The 26,795-nt window shown below is 44.3% G+C and overlaps 1 protein-coding gene and 1 long non-coding RNA gene across 2 annotated transcripts in view; one reads left to right on the top strand and one right to left on the bottom strand.

Moving 5' to 3' along the window:
- Nucleotides 1-2,719: 2,719 nt before the first annotated feature.
- On the top strand, nucleotides 2,720-8,897 carry LOC129833892 (uncharacterized). The gene is made up of 5 exons (XR_008756137.1): nucleotides 2,720-3,177; nucleotides 3,966-4,096; nucleotides 4,664-4,826; nucleotides 5,156-5,348; nucleotides 5,522-8,897. It is a non-coding gene; the product is annotated as an uncharacterized LOC129833892 (long non-coding RNA).
- Nucleotides 8,898-15,148: 6,251 nt separating this feature from the next.
- LOC129833889 (NLR family CARD domain-containing protein 3-like) overlaps nucleotides 15,149-26,795 on the bottom strand; it is a 33,988-nt gene continuing 22,341 nt past the window's right edge. The window contains exons 7-9 of the mRNA XM_055898732.1: nucleotides 17,694-17,867; nucleotides 17,187-17,233; nucleotides 15,149-16,770 (exon numbers count right to left, since the gene is read on the bottom strand). Coding sequence (XP_055754707.1) covers nucleotides 16,238-16,770; nucleotides 17,187-17,233; nucleotides 17,694-17,867 — 754 coding nt within the window. The 3' untranslated portion in view covers nucleotides 15,149-16,237. The remainder of the gene's footprint in view (nucleotides 16,771-17,186; nucleotides 17,234-17,693; nucleotides 17,868-26,795) is intronic.

The following is a 26,795-nucleotide window of genomic DNA, read 5'->3' as shown; positions in this document are numbered from 1 at the left end:
CTCTAAGCACCACACCCTTGCCAATTTTCCCTGCTCTGGAGAATGTAGGAGACTGGGATCTGGAACTCAACATAGATGATAAGTTCAAGACTGACAAGGAGGTCAACGTCCATGTGCAGCTGATTATGAATGAGGACCAATCCTCTGGAGTTGACACCCTGCCAAGAGGTATGTATATTACCATGTGCAGCTGATTATGAATGAGGACCAATCCTCTGGAGTTGACACCCTGCCAAGAGGTATGTATATTACCATGTGCAGCTGATTATGAATGAGGAGCAATCCTCTGGAGTTGACACCCTGTGAAGAGGTATGTATATTTCCATGTATAGATATATCTGTCTATGTCTATGTTATACTACAATGACGAGCCCTGATCATGTAGCTGGACTGACAGTGTTCTCTTCCCACGCAGCGTTCAACCGTCTCTTCACAGTGAATGACACCATGTCCTTCAGGTACTGGGTAAGCAAAGCAATGCCAGAAGAGGTGGCCTACAGATATGTCTGTATCCCTCATGTACCTGGGTTCTGTGATCAGGTTGTGGTGGGAACCCGTCCCCTTCCCAGAACGGAGAAGCTGATCGGACCTGATGACTCCTTACCGAGATTGTTCAATGTGTCACTTGGGTCCTACAGGTTTCATTGGTGCTGTTTTATCTTGAAGAAACAGATTATTTTAACTATGTGGTGCACTTCAATGCCCAGCAGAGGGCAGCCTAAGGTATTCACACTGGTTGACAGCACACTGAAGAACCATACCTCAAGCATAGAGTTTAGACGAATGGTATTCTATCTGTGTAGGTGGTTTACAGCTCAGTACGGGTCCCCACCAGACAGGCAGCTTAACATGGTGTTAGATTGTAAACCTAGTGAAGGTCCTACTTTGGTCCATGTCATAGCTTTGTTGGCCACCAGGATTGGGATGGAAACAGTAACACCTCACCTGGCCCAGCAACGGACCAAAGATGATAGTAATTACTGTTTCAATGGCAGGAATGCCAACAGCATGTTCACATGCCCCTCAGATGGTAATTCAGGAGGTAATTACATCGATATTGTTGAGGAGTTTAGCTCCTACCACAACAGTGGCGATGATGTTATTGGTCTCACTCACATGTCCACAACCACAGAGTGTTACAGCTTCCTTTAAAGTAGAGCAATGATGTTTGTATAGTGTTACCTCAGCCTACAAGAGTCTACATGTGGGACCGTGTGGTGACATGATGCCTAAAGGTTATTTTAGGTCTTGTTTGACAATGGGCCCTGACTGATAAAAAATAATATGGTGATGTTCTCAATGTCACATGTTTACGATTTTATACCTTACTTTAATTGACCAAATTACACCTGGGTAATGTGTATACCCTTTTGTATCAGCCAGCCTTATATATCTATTGCCTTGAAATAAAATATGTCTTGCATATACATATATATTGGTTGTGTTTATTTGAAAGATGACAGCGACACCACATTTTGAAAGACAATTGATGTGACAGTAATTGAGAATGAACTGCCTATGATCGGGTGCACATCTATGTGGATTACTCAGTAGACACTGGTTCTGTGTTGCATTCCCAGCCTTAGTTCTACGCGGCCAGGGTCCGTTATCACCGCCAGAGGAAATCAGAAGCTATTTCATTCAGCACAGGGATCTATCTGTGTACTGTCTATTTAGAACTTACAAAGGAAGGTGCTACTCGCCTCCCTGTGTCAGTGATCCTGCTGGTGTTTCCATGTGATAGGGTAGTGGGGTATAAGGTATCACTGTCGTCGTCGCTGTCCTCATCGTCGCTGTCGTCCTGGTAGTAGTGGTAATAACCCTCACTTCGGTTTAGGTTACCCAGCAGGTTCTGCCTGTTGCTACACAGACAACATAAGGCTCTAAACAGCATCCAGCTGGAGGCTCGGCTCATAAGCTGCGCACTTTGTAAGTATACGGGAAAGCACGTTGGTATCGTTAACCAGACATCAAACGCTTGACAGTACAGACACCTTGGGCTATCCGATAGGACCGAGAAGGGAGATGACGAGAGCCACCGCGAGCGTGTCCAGGGAACGTATGTTCCGTTGCGAGAAGGAGCTTGCGGAAGCTGCTTTGAAAGACAGAGGGAGCTCCTACGGATTAGATATGTTTAGAACACGTGAGCTTAGTCGTCGTGAAAGGGGTCAGTCTGACAACGTGGACTACGAGCGTTACGGGTTGATCCCTATCCATCGGGACGTCAACTCCTCCGCTTACGTAAGTAAAGGTTTGGAAGTAAGCATTTCAAGGTAATGCCTACACCTGTTGTGTTTGATGCAGTTGACAAATACAATTTGATTTAATTTCATTTTAACTATGCGTTTAATACACTTTATGTTGGTGTTTCTTTTATTTTGGCAGATACAGTACATGTACTGTATGTCTTTTTGATAGTTATTTTTGTAGAAACTATTGATCCTCTTTGGCTAAATTATGCTCTGTTGTATTTTAAACATTGAGAGCGGGCTCCTGTGGTTGGATTAAAAAAATAATAATAATTGTAAAAAGTATTTATTTTGTATTTGTTTTGCCCCTTGGGCCCCCTACGGGCTTGGTCCCAGCTCCTGAATCACACATTTTACTAGTCACATTTATTTATTATGCAGTTTATATATTTTTATTAATCAATTAATTAAACAAGTGTCCCCCCTATACTACATACTGTATATTGTTGTATTTCTCCGGGGCCCAGGGGCAATAGCCCAGGTAAGCCAGCCCTTCCTATGTCAGAAAATAGCCAAGGCCTATTGACCTTATTCCTATGTGTTTCTGGATCAATCAATACAATTTCTGAATCCTTAAAATGTACATGTTGGTGTCTTGAAGTTTCCTATGACCTATAGGCCGAGGGAAATGCATTCATTTTGCAATGTATTAGCCTATTTCTTAGGTCTATAGAATATTTACTACACAAGTGAAATATCACCATCAGTCATGTCGATTGTATAGGATTCCAGCGCCTTGACAGATGCACACACACCACTGTGGTGACACGTCCCCTATATGACTATCTCTGTCCCCACGTTGTGATTCCCCTCCCCCACTCCACTTTACCGCGCAGAGCCAGAGAGGGAAAATCACTTTCATCTGGAGAAGCTCGTCCGTTAACACCGGGCGGCCCATCTGCAGGTCCCCGCTGTTCCTAAAAGAAAGGTGAGCAATATCATATTTTCAACAATTGAAATGATATGGAAAGTTATTTTCATGCTGTAGTACAATTCCACCACCATAAATCGTTGTATTGGTTTATGAACTATGTTAGCCTAGTTAGCTTGTTTGTTGCTAGTGCTAATGTTCGCTCACTATCTAGCTAATGCACTAGTGAGACAATTTTGTTGACATTTGGGCGGGTAGCTTGATTAGTTAACATAACTGTTGATAAAGAGACTGATATTTTATGGCTATTTCAGTCAATTCTATCAGTGTGGTTATAAGTAACATGCATAGACAGCTAAATGGGACACGTGATCCCCATAGATGAACTTGAGACGGTAGCAGTTTGATAACATTAGATGGTGTTAGTTTAGCGAGCTAAAGTTGGCTGGCTGGAAACCAGGGGTTGTGCACCCCACCTTGCATCTCATAGCAGAGTGGAAGAGGGAAAGTCACAGATGGAATTTTTTACTGCTTCTAACGTGCTTGTTTTGTAGTCATCTAACAAACATACATTATGTCTCTTATAAATTGTAGGTTAAGCCATGAATGTTGATTGTCTGACATCCTTGGTATAGTTAAGCAGTAAAGCACAAGGAAAGGTTGAGGACTGTTCTTATGTAAGAGGCAACGCGGAGTGCCTGCCTGGTTACAGCCCTTAGCCTTGGTATATTGGCCATATACCACAAACCCCCGAGGTGCCTTATTTCTTAAATATACCACAGTTTCAGCCAATCAACATCCAGGACCCAAACTACCCAGTTTATAATGTCTGCTTTATTCCACAGATTAAGGATTTGAGTTGGCCTGACGGAGAGATCTTCCAGGCGACTCCGGCCCATGGAGGATGCAGAGCATCACATCAGATCAAACATTGATAAACCAGTACTTTACCAGCGTTTTATCAATATCTTTAAAGGTAAGGTGAAGATTGAATATATTTCTGACAGTCCTAAATATGACAGCTATGAATTAGATGAATCAGATGTACATTTTAGAGGTTAGTGGGAAACAGTGAATTGGGATATATGGGCACAGTCACCCAGGAAAAAAGGTTTAAAGGAATAGCTTGCCATGTCTTTGTATTATGGTCATAGGATTCTTAAAGGTCCACTACAGTCACACGATGCTCCATCTGAAATCTCCTTCCACCTGAAAAGGCCCACCTTGAAAACCAATCATTGGTTTAGAAGACAAAGTAAGAGTGACAACTGAATCTAGCCTCTTGAAAGACAGAGCAGCGCATCCCCCTCCCTAAACCCCCTGCTGCACACCTGAACCTCATTTGGATTGGCAGTGATATGTGTGAGATCACTTTTAGACAGTGTGAGGTCATTTTATGAGAACAGTTGTTTTTGGAGAAGCTTGGCAAGTTGAATGGGGTGATCATGTGACCGGAGTGGACCTCCAGACAGTGATTATTCTCTGTAATAATTGACAAGCACAATGCAATATCTCCTAATGTTTGTATTTTGTGTCTGCTAAGGACGGGGAGTTTTTGCCACTGAATTCATATCCAAAGGAGACTTTGTTGTGGAGTACCGAGGTGAACTGCTTACACAACAGGAGGGCGAGGTCCTAGCTGATCAGTACAATGATTCTGCAAAGGTGTTTCTTTTCGATGTTCAATGGAAAGGAAGAACATGGTGGTAAGTAGGATTGATGAGAACAAAATAAACATATTAATGCCTTTTGAGATCTAAAAAAAGCAACAACATTAAAATGGAGACAGACATTTAAATGGTTGGTGGCACAATATGCACTGTAGGCCTATCTCAGGCCCAGATACTAATTTGACCTTGCCCGTGACCTAAACAGTAAGGAACAATATTAGTCTTCAAACCAACTGGTTCGCTATCAGAGCATCTGCACTCCTTTGTTAAACAACGCGTTAGGGACTTTTCTGCCCCTTTTCTGAAATAGAAACCCTGTGCTGCAATATCTTCATTAAACTGTGACATGTTATGTTTCTATGCAGCATTGATGCATCTGAAGAAGACTCCTCCCTTGGGAGACTCGTTAATGATGATCACTAAAGACTCAATCTCAAAATGAAGGCCATACAAGCAAACGATGAGCCACACTTGTGCCTCTTCGCGACTCGAGATATTGCAGCTGGCGAAGAGTTGACTTATAGTTACGGTGATTCAGACTGGCCATGGAGAACACAGGTGAGGAACTTTTTCTTTTTAAGATGCTAGATGAAATTACCACCCATCTTGGAAGAGCCGGGAGGATGAGCAATTCACTACCCTGTCATGCAATATGTTGTGATGCAGACAGTGTCTCTTAACTACTAAGATGTAATTGATGTCTAATTGTTGTCTTGGTTCACTTAATTCAGGTCATCAAAACTGAATTGTCGTCCAGCCCAAAACCAGGTAAGAACTTTACTAAAGATCAATATGAGTTTCTATCTTCACATTTAATATTTCACTTTCACAAATACACATTTATAGTCTAACATCAATTGCACTGGAATGCAGTGCACTTGTTGCATACATCAAAAGTTAACTAAATATACAATACATTGAAATATATGAAATAAAAACATTAGCAATAAGAACTCAGTAGTTAGGCTCTTGTGGGCTCATTTAGTAGCCCAACTCATGAGGGATTTGCTCTTCTCCTGAAAAGTTCAGTCCTGCATCTGACCAGAATAGGATGTTCAAAACTAAACGCTACACCAGGCATTTCCTGTGTGCTTTCTTATACAGTAGGTCCCCAGATGTATACAATGCATTAGATCACGCTTTTTGATTTGAGGGGATTTTTCAGTGTTTTAAAAATGTTGATTATGTTTCAGCATCCAGGGGTTTGTCAGTTTCTACAAAAACAGTCTCTTAGTGCATAGATGTCTGTGACTATTTTGCCTGTTGGTCACAGACTGGGAGCAGAACAGGGGTGTGTCAGTTTCTACAAAAACAGTCTCTTAGTGCAGAGATGTCTGTGACTATTTTGCCTGTTGGTCCCAGGCTGGGAGCAGAACAGGGGCTGTGGCAGAGCAGAGCACTTAGGGGTGAAGTCCCTTGCTCAAAGGCAAAACAGCAGTAGGTAGTACACAGGGATATTGAAGCCGGTAACCCACCGGGCTTCAATATCACCGTATACTACCTACTGCCGTTGTGCCCATCAGCAAGGCACTTTACAACACACACATCACAGGCTGATAGCAGGACAGGGTCTCCAAAAAATGATTGTTCTACGTAATAATTGACTAGCACAATACAATAACTCCTAATGTTTGTATTTTTGTGTCTGCTAAGGACGACAAGTTGATTTACGGGGGGAGGTCGGGTAATGTAATTATGTGCCCGAGCACAAAACACCATATATGTAATTTTTGTCCTGTCTAAATCTGCCATGTCAGTCATTTTTAATTCCAACCAGAATAGCCTCATGTTTTTTGGTCTCCTGAAAGTACTAGTCCCGTGAGAATCAACATCACGTTTTATTTGTCACATGCGCCGAATAAAACAGGTGCTGACTTACAAGCCCTTAACCAACAATGCAGTTCAAGAAATAGAGTTAAGAAAATATATGCTAAATAAAATAAGTCAGATTTTGCAGACACGTCTCCCCCCGCATCAGTATAGAAAGGGTCCCTAGCAAACTGCATCAGTATAGAAAGGGTCCCTAACAAACTGCATCAGTATAGAAAGGGTCCCCAGCAAACTGCATCAGTATAGAAAGGGTCCCTAACAAACTGCATCAGTATAGAAAGGGTCCCTAGCAAACTGCATCAGTATAGAAAGGGTCCCTAACAAACTGCATCAGTATAGAAAGGGTCCCTAACAAACTGCATCAGTATAGAAAGGGTCCCTAACAAACTGCATCAGTATAGAAAGGGTCCCTAACAAACTGCATCAGTATAGAAAGGGTCCCTAACAAACTGCATCAGTATAGAAAGGGTCCCTAGAAAACTGCATCAGTATAGAAAGGGTCCCTAGCAAACTGCATCAGTATAGAAAGGGTCTCTAACAAACTGCATCAGTATAGAAAGGGTCCCTAACAAACTGCATCAGTATAGAAAGGGTCCCTAACAAACTGCATCAGTATAGAAAGGGTCCCTAACAAACTGCATCAGTATAGAAAGGGTCCCTAACAAACTGCATCAGTATAGAAAGGGTCCCTAACAAACTGCATCAGTATAGAAAGGGTCTCTAGCAAACTGCATCAGTATAGAAAGGGTCCCTAGCAAACTGCATCAGTATAGAAAGGGTCCCTAACAAACTGCATCAGTATAGAAAGGGTCCCTAGCAAACTGCATCAGTATAGAAAGGGTCCCTAACAAACTGCATCAGTATAGAAAGGGTCTCTAGCAAACTGCATCAGTATAGAAAGGGTCCCTAACAAACTGCATCAGTATAGAAAGGGTCCCTAACAAACTGCATCAGTATAGAAAGGGTCTCTAGCAAACTGCATCAGTATAGAAAGGGTCCCTAACAAACTGCATCAGTATAGAAAGGGTCCCTAACAAACTGCATCAGTATAGAAAGGGTCTCTAACAAACTGCATCAGTATAGAAAGGGTCCCTAACAAACTGCATCAGTATAGAAAGGGTCCCTAACAAACTGCATCAGTATAGAAAGGGTCCCTAGCAAACTGCATCAGTATAGAAAGGGTCCCTAACAAACTGCATCAGTATAGAAAGGGTCCCTAACAAACTGCATCAGTATAGAAAGGGTCCCTAACAAACTGCATCAGTATAGAAAGGGTCCCTAGCAAACTGCATCAGTATAGAAAGGGTCCCTAACAAACTGCATCAGTATAGAAAGGGTCCCTAACAAACTGCATCAGTATAGAAAGGGTCCCTAGCAAACTGCATCAGTATAGAAAGGGTCCCTAACAAACTGCATCAGTATAGAAAGGGTCCCTAGCAAACTGCATCAGTATAGAAAGGGTCCCTAACAAACTGCATCAGTATAGAAAGGGTCCCTAACAAACTGCATCAGTATAGAAAGGGTCTCTAGCAAACTGCATCAGTATAGAAAGGGTCCCTAGCAAACTGCATCAGTATAGAAAGGGTCCCTAACAAACTGCATCAGTATAGAAAGGGTCCCTAACAAACTGCATCAGTATAGAAAGGGTCCCTAACAAACTGCATCACCTTTGTGGGGAGACTAAAATCATCAAATCTTGTTGCAAAGTTACAATGTGTATATCATTGACCGCTAGCCAGAAATAGCCATTTTTTTCTTCCTTCCTCGTTATGCAGACATCAGCACACCTGGCACCATCGAGGTGCAGCTGTTTACTTTCTACACGGGTTGTTATTTTTCAGTTTCGTCCTAAGAACAGATTGTAGTGGTAAAATAAAAAGGGATACATTTTTTTGGTGCCATTTAGGTGAAATTGATCTCCAAGCTTCACTCCAGTCAAAACGGGCTTTGCGAGTGTTTGATTCCATTCATTTGCTATGGGCTGGCGCTAGTGCTCCAGCTTATTTGTATTTAAAACAACTTTTTAAACTTTTATTTAACTCGTCAAGTCAGTTAAGAACAAATTCTTATTTTCAATGACAGCCTAGGAACAGTGGGATAATTGCCTTGTTCAGGGGCAGAATGACAGATTTTTACCTTGTCAGCTCGGGGATTCAATCTTGCAACCTTTCGGTTACTAGTCCAACGCTCTAACCACTAGGCTACCTGCCTCCCCAGCTTAGCCAACGTTTGCTTGCCATTTTTCTTCCTTGACCTTTTCCATTGTCCAGCCTAGCCGTCTATAGTTACCCACTGTAGGGAAAAGGTTTTGGGGGGACTCATATCAGAGGAAAAAAGAAAAGCAGTCAATCATGTCAATAACTGTTTTATCCCTCCTCTGTAGTCCCACGTTAAGTCCAAGTGATTGATGATGTCAATAACTGTTTTATCCTCCCTGTAGTCCCACGTTAAGTCCAAGTGATTGATGATGTCAATAACTGTTTTATCCTCCCCTGTAGTCCCACGTTAAGTCCAAGTGATTGAATCATGTCAATAACTGTTTTATCCTCCCCTGTAGTCCCACGTTAAGTCCAAGTGATTGAATCATGTCAATAACTGTTTTATCCTCCCCTGTAGTCCCACGTTAAGTCCAAGTGATTGAATCATGTCAATAACTGTTTTATCCTTCCCTGTAGTCCCACGTTAAGTCCAAGTGATTGATGATGTCAATAACTGTTTTATCCTCCCCTGTAGTCCCACGTTAAGTCCAAGTGATTGATGATGTCAATAACTGTTTTATCCTCCCTGTAGTCCCATGTTAAGTCCAAGTGATTGATGATGTCAATAACTGTTTTATCCTCCCTGTAGTCCCATGTTAAGTCCAAGTGATTGATGCCACTCAATAAACAAACCTCAGCTACAAACTCCTCATCAAGCATTTACACCAGTATGTGTTGGGTTTGTTGTGGCGGCAATTGCAGAGAAATGCAATTATCTCCTCCCTAAACTCTCATCCTCTCTTGAGAGCATTAGGCCTACCCTTACTTAGCTACCTAACATCATTATGTAAAAGTAGATCATGATGCTCAGCAGACTACGAAACGAGCCATGTTGAAGGATAAATGTTGATCGGTTAAAGTTTATGATAGTCAAAGCTGAGTCCATTGTTTTTTAAGTCACAGCTGAGTTTAGCCAAAGCATGTTCAGGCAGTGTGGTCTATCCGTGTTGAAAGAGCCAATAGGCAGGCAGACAGACCTTTGTACCCCTGTTAGCAGCTCCGATTGGCAGTAACTGGTATGTTACTGATATTGATTGACAGCACTTAATGGGCAGGACTATAGGAAAAGAGATTCTCCCATTGGATAATATTGAGCAAGGGCTCATTTTGTTACTAAATATCAGATTTATTTCTGCTGGGATTAAAAATAAAAATTAAGCGAAATGATCTTTCAAAAAATGTATAAAACAACATCTCATGGCACATTAGGGACTGTGAAATGGTACACAGACACAGTCTGTGACACTAACACACACAATCTACACCCACATTATTCTTTAGTTGTATTGTTTGTGTAAGTCATTGTATTCTAATGCTGATTGTAACACCCACATTATTCTTTAGTTGTATTGTTTGTGTAAGTCATTGTATTCTAATGCTGATTGTAACACCCACATTATTCTTTAGTTGTATTGTTTGTGTAAGTCATTGTATTCTAATGCTGATTGTAACACCCACATTATTCTTTAGTTGTATTGTTTGTGTAAGTCATTGTATTCTAATGCTGATTCTAACCCTAAACCCTCTAGAAACAGCCTTATTCCTTGTCGGGACCTGCAAATGTCCCCAGTTGGTCCAATGGTTGTCAGTTTGCTATTCTTGCGTGGACTTCTGGTCCCCACAAGTATAGTTAAACATGTCCACTCTCACACTCGAACACACACAATCTACACACACATTATTCTTTAGGAATATTGTTGTATTTAATATTTGTGTGAATGTTTTTGGCTATTAGTGTGTCCGTGCTTGGTTACTTGTCGTGTTTTATGGTAATTTTTGTTGGATTGTACCTCAACTTTAAAGGAGCTAATAGTATTTAAGTATTTCTGTGCCGCGTAGGTTTATTTTGTTTGCCTTGTTTGACTGATTTCAGCTCATTGACGCGTTGCAGAATGACAACTCCCAACCCTGTCAGAACAGCAGGGACACGGATGGATCAGATTCCAACTTGAAAGAAGATGCGGAGACCTGTGTCTTCCAGCCCCAAACCCACGGTAAGAGAACTTGAATGATGGCCACAGTCGATCGTTGATCCCCCTTTAAATTGTCTATCAGCCTAACTCCCCAGTTATTATAGCCCCTAGCGTATTCACCTAGATCAGGGCTATTCAACCTAACTCCCCAGTTATTATAGCCCCTAGCGTATTCACCTAGATCAGGGCTATTCAACCTAACTCCCCAGTTATTATAGCCCCTAGCGTATTCACCTAGATCAGGGCTATTCAACCTAACTCCCCAGTTATTATAGCCCCTAGCGTATTCACCTAGATCAGGGCTATTCAACCTAACTCCCCAGTTATTATAGCCCCTAGCGTATTCACCTAGATCAGGGCTATTCAACCTAACTCCCCAGTTATTATAGCCCCTAGCGTATTCACCTAGATCAGGGCTATTCAACCTAACTCCCCAGTTATTATAGCCCCTAGCGTATTCACCTAGATCAGGGCTATTCAACCTAACTCCCCAGTTATTATAGCCCCTAGCGTATTCACCTAGATCAGGGCTATTCAACCTAACTCCCCAGTTATTATAGCCCCTAGCGTATTCACCTAGATCAGGGCTATTCAACCTAACTCCCCAGTTATTATAGCCCCTAGCGTATTCACCTAGATCGGCTATTCAACTATATTCTGCGACAGAGCCTGCTCGCCCAGGCTCTGTCGCTGCCGGTCGCGACCGGGAGGTCCGTGGGGCGACGCACAATTGGCCTAGCGTCGTCCGGGTTAGGGAGGGTTTGGCCGGTAGGGATATCCTTGTCTCATCGCGCACCAGCGACTCCTGTGGCGGGCCGGGCGCAGTGGTAGCCAGGTGCACGGTACCTAACCAAGGTATCCAGGTGCACGGTGTTTCCTCCGACACATTGGTGCGGCTGGCTTCCGGGTTGGAGGCGCGCTGTGTTAAGAAGTGAATGTCCAAACTGCACCACTGTTAAGATATGAAATGAGAGAGAGCAGAGAGAGAGCAGGCTGAGAGAGCAGAGAGTGTGAGAGCAGAGAGTGTGAGAGCAGAGAGTGTGAGAGCAGAGAGTGTGAGAGGGTGAGAGCAGAGAGAGAGAATGTAGAGAGAGCAGAGAACAGAAAGAGAGAGATCAGAGAGAGCAGAGAAAAGAGAGAGAGTAGAAGAGAGAGAACAGAGAGAGAGCAGAGGGAGTGAGAGAGCAGAGAGAAGAAAGAGAGCAGAGAAGAGAGAGCAGAGGGCAGAGAGAGCAGAGAACGAGAACAGAAAGAGAGAGAGCAGAAAGAGAGAGAGCAGAGAAAAGAGAAAGAGCAGCAGAGAGAGAGCGCAGAGAGAGAGAGCAGAGAGCAGAAAGAGAGAGAGTAGGGAGAGAGAAGAGAGAGCAGAGGGAGAGAGATGGAGCAGAGAGGGAGAGAGAGAGAGAGCGCAGAGAGAGAGAGTAGAAAGAGGGAGAGAGTAGAGAGAGTAGAGAGAGAGCAGAAAGCAGACAGAGAGAGCAGAGAGAGAGTAGAGAGCAGAGAGTAGGCTGAGAGCAGAAAGAGCAGAGAGTAGGCTGAGAGCAGAAAGAGCAGAGAGCGAGCAGAAAGCATGCTGAGAGCAAAGAGAGAGTGAGAGAGCAGAGGGCAAAGAGAGAGAGCAGAGGGCAAAGAGAGAGAGCAGAGAGAGAACCGAGAGCAGAGAGAGCAAGAGAGCAGAGAAAAGAGAGAACAGCAGAGAGCAGAGAGATAGCAGGCTGAGAGAGAAGAGAGAGCAGAGAGTGAGAGAGCAGGGAGGGAGACAGCGAGAGAGAGCAGACTGAGAAATCAAAGAGAGAGTGAGAGAGCAGAGAAAACAGCAGAGAAAACAGCAGAGCAGAGAGCAGGCTGAGAGAGAAGAGAGAGCAGAGAGGGATAGAGAAGAGAGAGAGCAGAGAGAGCAGACTGAGAAATCAAAGAGAGAGTGAGAGAGCAGAGAAAACAGCAGAGCAGAGCAGAAGAGAGAGCAGAAAGCGAGCAGGGAGGGATAGAGCAGAGAGAGAGAGAGAGCAGAGAGTAGAGAGGGAGAGCAGAGAGACAGCAGAGAGAGACAGCAGAGAGAGTAGAGAGAGCAGAGTGAGAGAGAACAGAGAGCGCTGGGAGAGCAGAGAGAGGAGAGAGAGAGCAGAGAAAAGAGAGAACAGCATAGCAGAGAGAGCAGACAGCGAGAGAGCATGGAGGGAGAGAGAGAGCGCAGAGAGTAGAAAGAGTGAGAGAGTAGAGAGAGAGGGAGAGAGTAGAGAGAGAGCAGAAAGCAGACTGAGAGAGAGCAGAGAGAGAGTAGAGAGCAGAGAGTAGGCTGAGAGCAGAAAGAGCAGAGAGTAGGCTGAGAGCAGAAAGAGCGAGCAGAAAGCAGGCTGAGAGCAAAGAGAGAGTGAGAGAGCAGAGGGCAAAGAGAGAGAGCAGAGAGAGAGCAGAGGGCAAAGAGAGAGAGCAGAGAGAGAACCGAGAGCAGAGAGAGCAATAGAGAGAAGAGAGCAGAGAAAAGAGAGAACAGCAGAGAGCAGAGAGATAGCAGGCTGAGAGAGAAGAGAGAGCAGAGAGTGAGAGAGCAGGGAGGGAGACAGCGAGAGAGAGCAGAGAGCGAACAGCAGAGCAGAGAGCAGACTGAGAAATCAAAGAGAGAGTGAGAGAGCAGAGAGAGAGCAGAGAAAACAGCAGAGCAGAGAGCAGAGAGCAGGCTGAGAGAGAAGAGAGAGCAGAGAGGGATAGAGAAGAGAGAGCAGAGAGAGCAGACTGAGAAATCAAAGAGAGAGTGAGAGAGCAGAGAAAACAGCAGAGCAGAGCAGAAAGCGAGCAGGGAGGGATAGAGCAGAGAGAGAGAGGGAGAGCAGAGAGAGCAGAGAGAGTAGAGTGAGAGAACAGAGAGCGCTGGGAGAGCAGAGAGAGGAGAGAGCAGAGAAAAGAGAGAACAGCATAGCAGAGAGAGCAGACAGCGAGAGAGCATGGAGGGAGAGAGCAGAGAGAACAGAGCAGAGAACAGAGAGAGCAGAGAAAAGAGAGAGAGTAGAAGAGAGAGCAGAGAACAGAGAGAGAGCAGAGGGAGTGAGAGAGCAGAGAGAAGAAAGAGAGCAGAGAACAGAGAGAAGAGAGAGCAGAGGGCAGAGAGAGCAGAGAACGAGAACAGAAAGAGAGAGAGCAGAGAAAAGAGAAAGAGCAGCAGAGAGAGAGAGCAGAGAGCGCAGAGAGAGAGAGCAGAGAGCAGAAAGAGAGAGAGAGTAGGGACAGAGAATAGAGAGGGCAGAGAGCAGAGGGAGAGAGATGGAGCAGAGAGGGAGAGAGAGAGAGTAGAAAGAGTGAGAGAGCAGAGAGAGAGTAGAGAGCAGAGAGTAGGCTGAGAGCAGAAAGAGCAGAGAGCGAGCAGAAAGCAGGCTGAGAGCAAAGAGAGAGTGAGAGAGCAGAGGGCAAAGAGAGAGAGCAGAGAGAACAGAGGGCAAAGAGAGAGAGCAGAGAGAGAACCGAGAGCAGAGAGAGCAATAGAGAGAAGAGAGCAGAGAAAAGAGAGAACAGCAGAGAGCAGAGAGATAGCAGGCTGAGAGAGAAGAGAGAGCAGAGAGTGAGAGAGCAGGGAGGGAGAGAGCGAGAGAGAGCAGAGAGCAGACTGAGAAATCAAAGAGAGAGTGAGAGAGCAGAGAGAGAGCAGAGAAAACAGCAGAGCAGAGAGCAGGCTGAGAGAGAAGAGAGAGCAGAGAGGGATAGAGAAGAGAGAGAGCAGAGAGAGCAGACTGAGAAATCAAAGAGAGAGTGAGAGAGCAGAGAAAACAGCAGAGCAGAGCAGAAGAGAGAGCAGAAAGCGAGCAGGGAGGGATAGAGCAGAGAGAGAGAGGGAGAGCAGAGAGAGACAGCAGAGAGTAGAGAGGGAGAGCAGAGAGAGTAGAGAGAGCAGAGTGAGAGAGAACAGAGAGCGCTGGGAGAGCAGAGAGAGGAGAGAGAGAGCAGAGAAAAGAGAGAACAGCATAGCAGAGAGAGCAGACAGCGAGAGAGCATGGAGGGAGAGAGAGAGCGCAGAGAACAGAGAGAAGAGAGAGGGCAGAGAGAGAAGAGGGCAGAGAGCGAGAGCAGAGACAGAGTAGTGAGAGCAGAGAGAGAGAGCAGAGAACAGCAGAGAGTGAACGCTGTTGCTATAGTAACCCTGCATCACAACACTCTGTTGTACAATTTGTTTAATTCAATTCCACATATTTAATTGTTTTGTATTTCATTTCATATTAGTTTCATGTTTCAACCAGTCGCAGGTTAACGTCAACCTGACAGAGGAAACGTAACATCAATAACCAAACTGTTTTCACAATTAACAGGCTTTTCTTGTTTCAAGTATGTTTTATTATGAAAAGTACAATATATCCTTGTATACTTGTACAACTATGGAGCGTATGTCCATATATAATTATACAATTTGTTATTCAACATAAAAGACAACAAATGATCACATTGGTATTTTAACGGTGTTATTGTCACAATTATAGGAAGACACGCATGTGTGTGTGTGTTTCTACAGTGTGTGTGTGTTTGTCCAGTGTGTGTGTGTGTCCAGTGTGTGTGTGTGTCCAGTGTGAGTGTGTGTCCAGTGTGTGTGTGTGTCTGTGTGTCCAGTGTGTGTGTGTGTGTGTGTGTCCAGTGTGAGTGTGTCCCCAGTGTGTGTGTGTGTGTGTGTCCAGTGTGTGTGTGTGTCCAGTGTGTGTGTGTGTCCAGTGTGAGTGTGTGTCCAGTGTGTGTGTGTGTGTCTGTGTGTCCAGTGTGTGTGTGTGTGTGTGTGTCCAGTGAGTGTGTGTGTGTGTGTCCAGTGTGTGTGTGTGTCCAGTGTGTTTGTATTTGCCCAGTGTGTGTGTGTGTGTGTGTGTGTGTGTCCAGTGTGTCCAGTGTGTGTGTGTGTGTCCAGTGTGAGTGTGTGTGTGTGTGTGTCCAGTGTGAGTGTGTGTGTGTGTCCAGTGTGAGTGTGTGTGTGTGTCCAGTGTGTGTGTGTGTCCAGTGTGTGTGTGTGTGTGTCCAGTGTGTGTATCTGTCCAGTGTGAGTGTGTGTGTGTCCAGTGTGTGTGTGTGTCCAGCGTGAGTGTGTGTGTGTGTCCAGCGTGAGTGTGTGTGTGTGTCCAGTGTGAGTGTGTGTGTGTCCAGTGTGAGTGTGTCCAGTGTGAGTGTGTGTGTCCAGTGCGTGTGTGTCCAGTGTGTGTGTGTGTGTGTGTGTGTGTGTGTGTGTGTCTGTCCAGTGTGTGTCAAGTGTGTGTCCAGTGTGAGTGTGTGTGTGTCCAGTGTGTGTGTGTGTGTGTCCAGTGTGTGTGTGTCCAGTGTGAGTGTGTGTGTCCAGTGCGTGTGTGTCCAGTGTGTGTGTGTGTGTGTGTGTGTGTGTCTGTCCAGTGTATCTGTCCAGTGTGTGTGTGTTTGTGTCAGGTTATTATTTCAGGGACACTGAGGAGTCAACATTCCAAACCCTAAACCCTGGATAGAGGGGCTCAGTGAATGTGGAGGAGAATGTGATCAGGTGGGTCAGTGTGTCAGAGGAGACTCTATAGAAGGACAGAGTGCCGGCTGGCCAGTCCAGATACACTCCTACTCTGTGGGAGCCGGAGGGGCGGACGTCTATGGTAGTCCGATTATGATTGTGCCAGGCAGCGTAACTGTCGTCATAGCAGTCTAGACTCCAGGATTTGTCATTGCATCCAAGACAACAGTCATCACCCCCTCCTCTCCTGCTGATTCCTTTATATGTCACTCCTATACCAGCCCCCATTATCCCACTCCACTCTACCTCCCAGTAACAGCGCCCAGTCAGACCCTCTCTACACAGCACCTGTCTATAGTCCTCAAATCTCTCTGGGTGATCAGGATACGGCTGCTTCTCTGTCCTACATGTCACCTTTCTGTTCTCCTCAGACAGAGAGAGGAGTCTGTTTACTGTGTTTAGGTCCAGTGTGAGATCACAGACATCTGATGGATGAAACCAGACACAATATTAGAAATCATCATCATTCACATTAGAATATTAACTCACTTTTCACTAATTCATTTAATGTAGATGTTTCTAGGTATCAAAAGGAGAAGTTAAGGTAACTTGAGACTTGTTGAATGATCATATGTTATACTGTATGGTAATATAAAACACACTTATTCCCATTAATTACACACACACACACACACACACACACACACACACACACACACACACACACACACACACACTGTCAAAGCAACTCTTTGTAAACGGTGTCCCTGATTTCTGCTTCTGTAGAACTACAGCTGATATTTAATATGACCAAGTAAGTAATGATGGTGGTCTTTGACTTTGACTTAACTTGAATTAAGACTTATTCTTAGTCATATTCTTCACAGCAGTCAACACTCACATTTTCTAAATCCAGGTTTCATTGTGTTCTCTCCACCATGTTCCACACTGTAGCGGTAAGCAGAAGAACAGACAGTCATTGAGGGATACACCTGACCTCACACACACACACACACACACACACACACACACACACACACACACACACACACACACACACACTTGACACACACACACACACAATCACTGGACACACACACACACACATACGGGTCAAGCGTTGGTAAGAATGTTTGTTTGTGTGTGTTTGAGTGTTCAGTGTTTGTGTGTGTGTGTGTGTGTGTGTGTGTGTGTGTGTGTGTGTGTGTGTGTGTGTTTGTGTTTGTCCTGTGTGTGTGTATGTGTCCAGTGTGAGTCTGTGTGTGTGTGTCACACTGGACACACATACTGGAGACACACACACAGTCAGCATATAACTTTGCCCAAGTGGTGGTCAGAATGTTTGTCTCAACTAGCCTGATAAGTCAAACATGTCTGATATGAACATTGACATAAACCCTCTACATACTTGAGTTTCTCCAGTCTGCAGTGTGGATCCTCCAGTCCAGCAGAGAGCAGTCTGACTCCTGAGTCTCCTGGGTGATTGTAGCTCAGGTCCAGCTCTCTCAGGTGTGAGGGGTTTGACCTCAGAGCTGAGACCAGAGAAGCACAGCCTTCCTCTGTGACTAGACAGCCTGACAGCCTGCAAAGAGTCAAATCATATTAATATCACACTGCTATTCTTTGGTGGTGAAAATAGTGGCAGTATATTTTTCTCCATATTCATGTCACACCCTGATCTGTTTCACCTGTCTTGTGATTGTCTCCATCCCCTCCAGGTGTCGCTTATTTACCTGGTGTATATAACCCCGTGTTTACCTGGTGTATATATCCCTGGTGTATATATCCCTGTGTTTCCCTGGTGTATATATCCCTGTGTTTCCCTGATGTATATATCCCTGTGTTTCCCTGGTGTATATATCCCTGTGTTTCCCTGGTGTATATATCCCTGTGTTTCCCTGGTGTATATATCCCTGTGTTTCCCTGGTGTATATATCCCTGTGTTTCCCTGGTGTATACATCCCTGTGTTTCCCTGGTGTATATATCCCTGTGTTTCCCTGGTGTATATATCCCTGTGTTTCCCTGGTGTATATAGCCCTGTGTTTCCCTGGTGTGTATATATCCCCGTGTTTCCCTGGTGTATATATCCCCGTGTTTCCCTGGTGTATATATCCCTGTGTTTCCCTGGTGTATATATCCCCGTGTTTCCCTGGTGTATATATCCCTGTGATTCCTGTTTCTCTGTACCAGTTTGTCTTGTATGTTTATCAAGTCAACTAGCGTTTTTCCCTACTCCTGCTTCTATTATTTTTTGAAAGTCCTCCCAGTTTTTGTCCCTTGCCTGTTTTCTGGACTCTGTACCCGCCTGCCTGACCATTCTGCCTGTCCTGACCATTCTGCCTGTCCTGACCTCGAGTCTGCCTGACCATTTTGACTGTCCTGACCTCTAGCCTGCCTGACCATTCTGCCTGTCCTGACCATTCTGCCTGTCCTGACCATTCTGCCTGTCCTGACCATTCTGCCTGTCCTGACCCTTCTGCCTGTCCTGACCATTCTGCCTGTCCTGACCTCTAGCCTGCCTGACCATTCTGCCTGTCCTGACCATTCTGCCTGTCCTGACCTCGAGTCTGCCTGACCATTTTGACTGTCCTGACCTCTAGCCTGCCTGACCATTCTGCCTGTCCTGACCTCTAGTCTGCCTGACCATTCTGCCTGTCCTGACCTCTAGTCTGCCTGTCCTGACCTCTAGCCTGCCTGACCATTCTGCCTGTCCTGACCTCTAGTCTGCCTGTCATGACCTCTAGCCTGCCTGACCATTCTGCCTGTCCTGACCTCTAGCCTGCCTGACCATTCTGCCTGTCCTGACCTCTAGCCTGCCTGACCATTCTGCCTGTCCTGACCTCTAGCCTGCCTGACCTCTAGTCTGCCTGACCATTCTGCCTGTCCTGACCATTCTGCCTGTCCTGACCTCTAGCCTGCCTGACCATTCTCCCTGTCCCGACCTCTAGTCTGCCTGACCATTCTGCCTGTCCTGACCTCTAGCCTGCCTGACCTCTAGCCTGTCCTGACCTCTAGCCTGCCTGACCATTCTGCCTGTCCTGACCTCTAGCCTGCCTGACCATTCTGCCTGTCCTGACCTCTAGCCTGCCTGACCATTCTGCCTGTCCTGACCTCTAGCCTGCCTGACCATTCTGCCTGTCCTGACCTCTAGCCTGCCCTGACCATTCTGCCTGCCCTGACCTCTAGCCTGCCTGATCATTCTGCCTGTCCTGACCTCTAGCCTGCCTGACCATTCTGCCTGTCCTGACCATTCTGCCTGTCCTGACCTCTAGCCTGCCTGCCACACTGTACCTCCTGGACTCTGATCTGGTTATGACCTTTGGCCTGTCCACGACCATTCTCTTGCCTACCCCTTTTAGTATATTAATAAATATCAAAGACTCTGACCATCTGCCTCCCGTTCCATCTTGGTCTCGCCTTGTGCCTTAAACCACACTGCTATTCTTTGAGGGTATCACCTTTTATTTGAGGGTAGTTTAATACATGTCTGTTTCACCATTTAGAAAAATAAAAACACTATGTATCTCGTCCCCCTATTTGAAGAAGTCATAAGTATTCTGACCAATTCACTTATAGTGTATTAATAAAGTAGTCAAAAGTTTAGTATTTGGTCCCATATTCTTTGAACGCAATAACTTCATCAAGCCTGTGACTGCCATGATTGAGAAAGATCATGAATGAATCATGAATAATAATAATGAGTGAGAGAGTTTACAACAAAACATGCTAACCTCTCACCATTATCAATAACAGAGGCTACAACAAAACATGCTAACCTCTCACCATTACCAATAATAGAGGCTACAACAAGACATGCTAACCTCTCACCATTACCAATAACAGAGGCTACAACAAAACATGCTAACCTCTCACCATTACCAATACCAGAGGCTACAACAAAACATACTAACCTCTCACCATTACCAATAACAGAGGCTACAACAAAACATGCTAACCTCTCACCATTACCAATAACAGAGGATACAACAACACATGCTAACCTCTCACCATTACCAATAACAGAGGATACAACAAAACATGCTAACCTCTCACCATTACCAATAACAGAGGCTACAACAAAACATGCTAACCTCTCACCATTACCAATAACAGAGGCTACAACAAAACATGCTAACCTCTCACCATTACCAATAACAGAGGCTACAACAAAACATGCTAACCTCTCACCATTACCAATAACAGAGGCTACAACAAAACATGCTAACCTCTCACCATTACCAATAACAGAGGCTACAACAAAACATGCTAACCTCTCACCATTACCAATAACAGAGGCTACAACAAAACATGCTAACCTCTCACCATTACCAATAACAGAGGCTACAACAAAACATGCTAACCTCTCACCATTACCAATAACAGAGGATACAACAAAACATGCTAACCTCTCACCATTACCAATAACAGAGGCTACAACAAAACATGCTAACCTCTCACCATTACCAATAACAGAGGATACAACAACACATGCTAACCTCTCACCATTACCAATAACAGAGGATACAACAAAACATGCTAACCTCTCACCATTACCAATAACAGAGGCTACAACAAAACATGCTAACCTCTCACCATTACCAATAACAGAGGCTACAACAAAACATGCTAACCTCTCACCATTACCAATAACAGAGGCTACAACAAAACATACTAACCTCTCACCTTTAACCTCAAATAAAAGGTGACATTCTGTACTGTCTCCTAATATGAAACATTGTATCTCATATCCAAAATGCTGGAGAATAGCACCACATTTAAAACTGTAAGCTTCATTGTCCAAACACATGTGGTGTGGACTATGTGTGTCTGGTAAACACATGTGGTGTGGACTATGTGTGTCTGGTAAACACATGTGGTGTGGACTATTTGTGTCTGGTAAACACATGTGGTGTGGACTATGTGTGTCTGGTAAACACATGTGGTGTGGACTATGTGTGTCTGGTAAACACATGTGGTGTGGACTATGTATGTCTGGTAAACACATGTGGTGTGGACTATGTGTGTCTGGTAAACACATGTGGTGTGGACTATGTGTGTCTGGTAAACACATGTGGTGTGGACTATGTGTGTCTGGTAAACACATGTGGTGTGGACTATGTGTGTCTGGTAAACACATGTGGTGTGGACTATGTGTGTCTGGTAAACACATGTGGTGTGGACTATGTGTGTCTGGTAAACACACATGGTGTGGACTATGTGTGTCTGGTAAACACATGTGGATCTGGTGAAAAGTTAGTCATTGAGTGAACAGGTTTTTATTTTTTATATTATTTTATTACATTTTTACTAACGACATGCCACTTTGAGTAAGACCAGTGTGTCTATGTATGTAGATGACTCAACATGCCACTTTGAGTAAGGCCAGTGTGTCTATGTATGTAGATGACTCAACATGCCACTTTGAGTAAGGCCAGTGTGTCTATGTATGTAGATGACTCAACATGCCACTTTGAGTAAGGCCAGTGTGTCTATGTATGTGGATGACTCAACATGCCACTTTGAGTAAGGCCAGTGTGTCTATGTATGTAGATGACTCAACATGCCACTTTGAGTAAGTCCAGTGTGTCTATGTATGTAGATGACTCAACATGCCACTTTGAGTAAGGCCAGTGTGTCTATGTATGTAGATGACTCAACATGCCACTTTGAGTAAGGCCAGCGTGTCTATGTATGTGGATGACTCAACATGCCACTTTGAGTAAGACCAGTGTGTCTATGTATGTAGATGACTCAACATGCCACTTTGAGTAAGACCAGTGTGTCTATGTATGTAGATGACTCAACATGCCACTTTGAGTAAGACCAGTGTGTCTATGTATGTGGATGACTCAACATGCCACTTTGAGTAAGACCAGTGTGTCTATGTATGTAGATGACTCAACATGCCACTTTGAGTAAGACCAGTGTGTCTATGTATGTAGATGACTCAACATGTCACTTTGAGTAAGGCCAGTGTGTCTATGTATGTAGATGACTCAACATGCCACTTTGAGTAAGACCAGTGTGTCTATGTATGTAGATGACTCAACATGCCACTTTGAGTAAGGCCAGTGTGTCTATGTATGTAGATGACTCAACATGCCACTTTGAGTAAGGCCAGTGTGTCTATGTATGTAGATGACTCAACATGCCACTTTGAGTAAGACCAGTGTGTCTATGTATGTAGATGACTCAACATGCCACTGGCTTTGAGTAAGGCCAGTGTGTCTATGTATGTAGATGACTCAACATGCCACTTTGAGTAAGACCAGTGTGTCTATGTATGTAGATGACTCAACATGCCACTTTGAGTAAGTCCAGTGTGTCTATGTATGTAGATGACTCAACATGCCACTTTGAGTAAGGCCAGTGTGTCTATGTATGTAGATGACTCAACATGCCACTTTGAGTAAGGCCAGTGTGTCTATGTATGTAGATGACTCAACATGCCACTTTGAGTAAGGCCAGTGTGTCTATGTATGTAGATGACTCAACATGCCACTTTGAGTAAGTCCAGTGTGTCTATGTATGTAGATGACTCAACATGCCACTTTGAGTAAGGCCAGTGTGTCTATGTATGTAGATGACTCAACATGCCACTTTGAGTAAGGCCAGTGTGTCTATGTATGTAGATGACTCAACATGCCACTTTGAGTAAGGCCAGTGTGTCTATGTATGTAGATGACTCAACATGCCACTTTGAGTAAGGCCAGTGTGTCTATGTATGTAGATGACTCAACATGCCACTTTGAGTAAGTCCAGTGTGTCTATGTATGTAGATGACTCAACATGCCACTTTGAGTAAGGCCAGTGTGTCTATGTATGTAGATGACTCAACATGCCACTTTGAGTAAGGCCAGCGTGTCTATGTATGTGGATGACTCAACATGCCACTTTGAGTAAGACCAGTGTGTCTATGTATGTAGATGACTCAACATGCCACTTTGAGTAAGGCCAGTGTGTCTATGTATGTAGATGACTCAACATGCCACTTTGAGTAAGGCCAGTGTGTCTATGTATGTAGATGACTCAACATGCCACTTTGAGTAAGACCAGTGTGTCTATGTATGTAGATGACTCAACATGCCACTGGCTTTGAGTAAGACCAGTGTGTCTATGTATGTGGATGACTCAACATGCCACTTTGAGTAAGACCAGTGTGTCTATGTATGTAGATGACTCAACATGCCACTGGCTTTGAGTAAGACCAGTGTGTCTATGTATGTAGATGACTCAACATGCCACTTTGAGTAAGACCAGTGTGTCTATGTATGTAGATGACTCAACATGCCACTTTGAGTAAGTCCAGTGTGTCTATGTATGTAGATGACTCAACATGCCACTTTGAGTAAGGCCAGTGTGTCTATGTATGTAGATGACTCAACATGCCACTTTGAGTAAGGCCAGTGTGTCTATGTATGTAGATGACTCAACATGCCACTTTGAGTAAGGCCAGTGTGTCTATGTATGTAGATGACTCAACATGCCACTTTGAGTAAGTCCAGTGTGTCTATGTATGTAGATGACTCAACATGCCACTTTGAGTAAGACCAGTGTGTCTATGTATGTAGATGACTCAACATGCCACTTTGAGTAAGACCAGTGTGTCTATGTATGTAGATGACTCAACATGCCACTGGCTTTGAGTAAGACCAGTGTGTCTATGTATGTGGATGACTCAACATGCCACTTTGAGTAAGACCAGTGTGTCTATGTATGTAGATGACTCAACATGCCACTGGCTTTGAGTAAGGCCAGTGTGTCTATGTATGTAGATGACTCAACATGCCACTTTGAGTAAGACCAGTGTGTCTATGTATGTAGATGACTCAACATGCCACTTTGAGTAAGTCCAGTGTGTCTATGTATGTAGATGACTCAACATGCCACTTTGAGTAAGGCCAGTGTGTCTATGTATGTAGATGACTCAACATGCCACTTTGAGTAAGGCCAGTGTGTCTATGTATGTAGATGACTCAACATGCCACTTTGAGTAAGGCCAGTGTGTCTATGTATGTAGATGACTCAACATGCCACTTTGAGTAAGTCCAGTGTGTCTATGTATGTAGATGACTCAACATGCCACTTTGAGTAAGGCCAGTGTGTCTATGTATGTAGATGACTCAACATGCCACTTTGAGTAAGGCCAGTGTGTCTATGTATGTAGATGACTCAACATGCCACTTTGAGTAAGGCCAGTGTGTCTATGTATGTAGATGACTCAACATGCCACTTTGAGTAAGGCCAGTGTGTCTATGTATGTAGATGACTCAACATGCCACTTTGAGTAAGTCCAGTGTGTCTATGTATGTAGATGACTCAACATGCCACTTTGAGTAAGGCCAGTGTGTCTATGTATGTAGATGACTCAACATGCCACTTTGAGTAAGGCCAGCGTGTCTATGTATGTGGATGACTCAACATGCCACTTTGAGTAAGACCAGTGTGTCTATGTATGTAGATGACTCAACATGCCACTTTGAGTAAGGCCAGTGTGTCTATGTATGTAGATGACTCAACATGCCACTTTGAGTAAGGCCAGTGTGTCTATGTATGTAGATGACTCAACATGCCACTTTGAGTAAGACCAGTGTGTCTATGTATGTAGATGACTCAACATGCCACTGGCTTTGAGTAAGACCAGTGTGTCTATGTATGTGGATGACTCAACATGCCACTTTGAGTAAGACCAGTGTGTCTATGTATGTAGATGACTCAACATGCCACTGGCTTTGAGTAAGACCAGTGTGTCTATGTATGTGGATGACTCAACATGCCACTTTGAGTAAGACCAGTGTGTCTATGTATGTAGATGACTCAACATGCCACTTTGAGTAAGGCCAGTGTGTCTATGTATGTAGATGACTCAACATGCCACTTTGAGTAAGGCCAGTGTGTCTATGTATGTAGATGACTCAACATGCCACTTTGAGTAAGACCAGTGTGTCTATGTATGTAGATGACTCAACATGCCACTGGCTTTGAGTAAGACCAGTGTGTCTATGTATGTGGATGACTCAACATGCCACTTTGAGTAAGACCAGTGTGTCTATGTATGTAGATGACTCAACATGCCACTGGCTTTGAGTAAGACCAGTGTGTCTATGTATGTGGATGACTCAACATGCCACTTTGAGTAAGACCAGTGTGTCTATGTATGTAGATGACTCAACATGCCACTTTGAGTAAGACCAGTGTGTCTATGTATGTAGATGACTCAACATGCCACTGGCTTTGAGTAAGACCAGTGTGTCTATGTATGTGGATGACTCAACATGCCACTGGCTTTGAGTAAGGCCAGTGTGTCTATGTATGTAGATGACTCAACATGCCACTTTGAGTAAGGCCAGTGTGTCTATGTATGTAGATGACTCAACATGCCACTGGCTTTGAGTAAGGCCAGTGTGTCTATGTATGTGGATGACTCAACATGCCACTTTGAGTAAGGCCAGTGTGTCTATGTATGTAGATGACTCAACATGCCACTTTGAGTAAGGCCAGTGTGTCTATGTATGTAGATGACTCAACATGCCACTTTGAGTAAGACCAGTGTGTCTATGTATGTAGATGACTCAACATGCCACTGGCTTTGAGTAAGACCAGTGTGTCTATGTATGTGGATGACTCAACATGCCACTTTGAGTAAGACCAGTGTGTCTATGTATGTAGATGACTCAACATGCCACTGGCTTTGAGTAAGACCAGTGTGTCTATGTATGTGGATGACTCAACATGCCACTTTGAGTAAGACCAGTGTGTCTATGTATGTAGATGACTCAACATGCCACTTTGAGTAAGACCAGTGTGTCTATGTATGTAGATGACTCAACATGCCACTGGCTTTGAGTAAGACCAGTGTGTCTATGTATGTGGATGACTCAACATGCCACTGGCTTTGAGTAAGGCCAGTGTGTCTATGTATGTAGATGACTCAACATGCCACTTTGAGTAAGGCCAGTGTGTCTATGTATGTAGATGACTCAACATGCCACTGGCTTTGAGTAAGGCCAGTGTGTCTATGTATGTGGATGACTCAACATGCCACTTTGAGTAAGGCCAGTGTGTCTATGTATGTAGATGACTCAACATGCCACTGGCTTTGAGTAAGGCCAGTGTGTCTATGTATGTAGATGACTCAACATGCCACTTTGAGTAAGGCCAGTGTGTCTATGTATGTAGATGACTCAACATGCCACTTTGAGTAAGGCCAGTGTGTCTATGTATGTAGATGACTCAACATGCCACTTTGAGTAAGACCAGTGTGTCTATGTATGTAGATGACTCAACATGCCACTTTGAGTAAGGCCAGTGTGTCTATGTATGTAGATGACTCAACATGCCACTTTGAGTAAGGCCAGTGTGTCTATGTATGTAGATGACTCAACATGCCACTTTGAGTAAGACCAGTGTGTCTATGTATGTGGATGACTCAACATGCCACTTTGAGTAAGGCCAGTGTGTCTATGTATGTAGATGACTCAACATGCCACTTTGAGTAAGACCAGTGTG

Source organism: Salvelinus fontinalis, chromosome 34 (assembly GCF_029448725.1).
Source record: "Salvelinus fontinalis isolate EN_2023a chromosome 34, ASM2944872v1, whole genome shotgun sequence".
Taxonomy (NCBI): domain Eukaryota; kingdom Metazoa; phylum Chordata; class Actinopteri; order Salmoniformes; family Salmonidae; genus Salvelinus; species Salvelinus fontinalis.
Note: the sequence above shows the minus strand (reverse complement) of the source record. Positions and strands in the feature narration are given on the sequence as shown.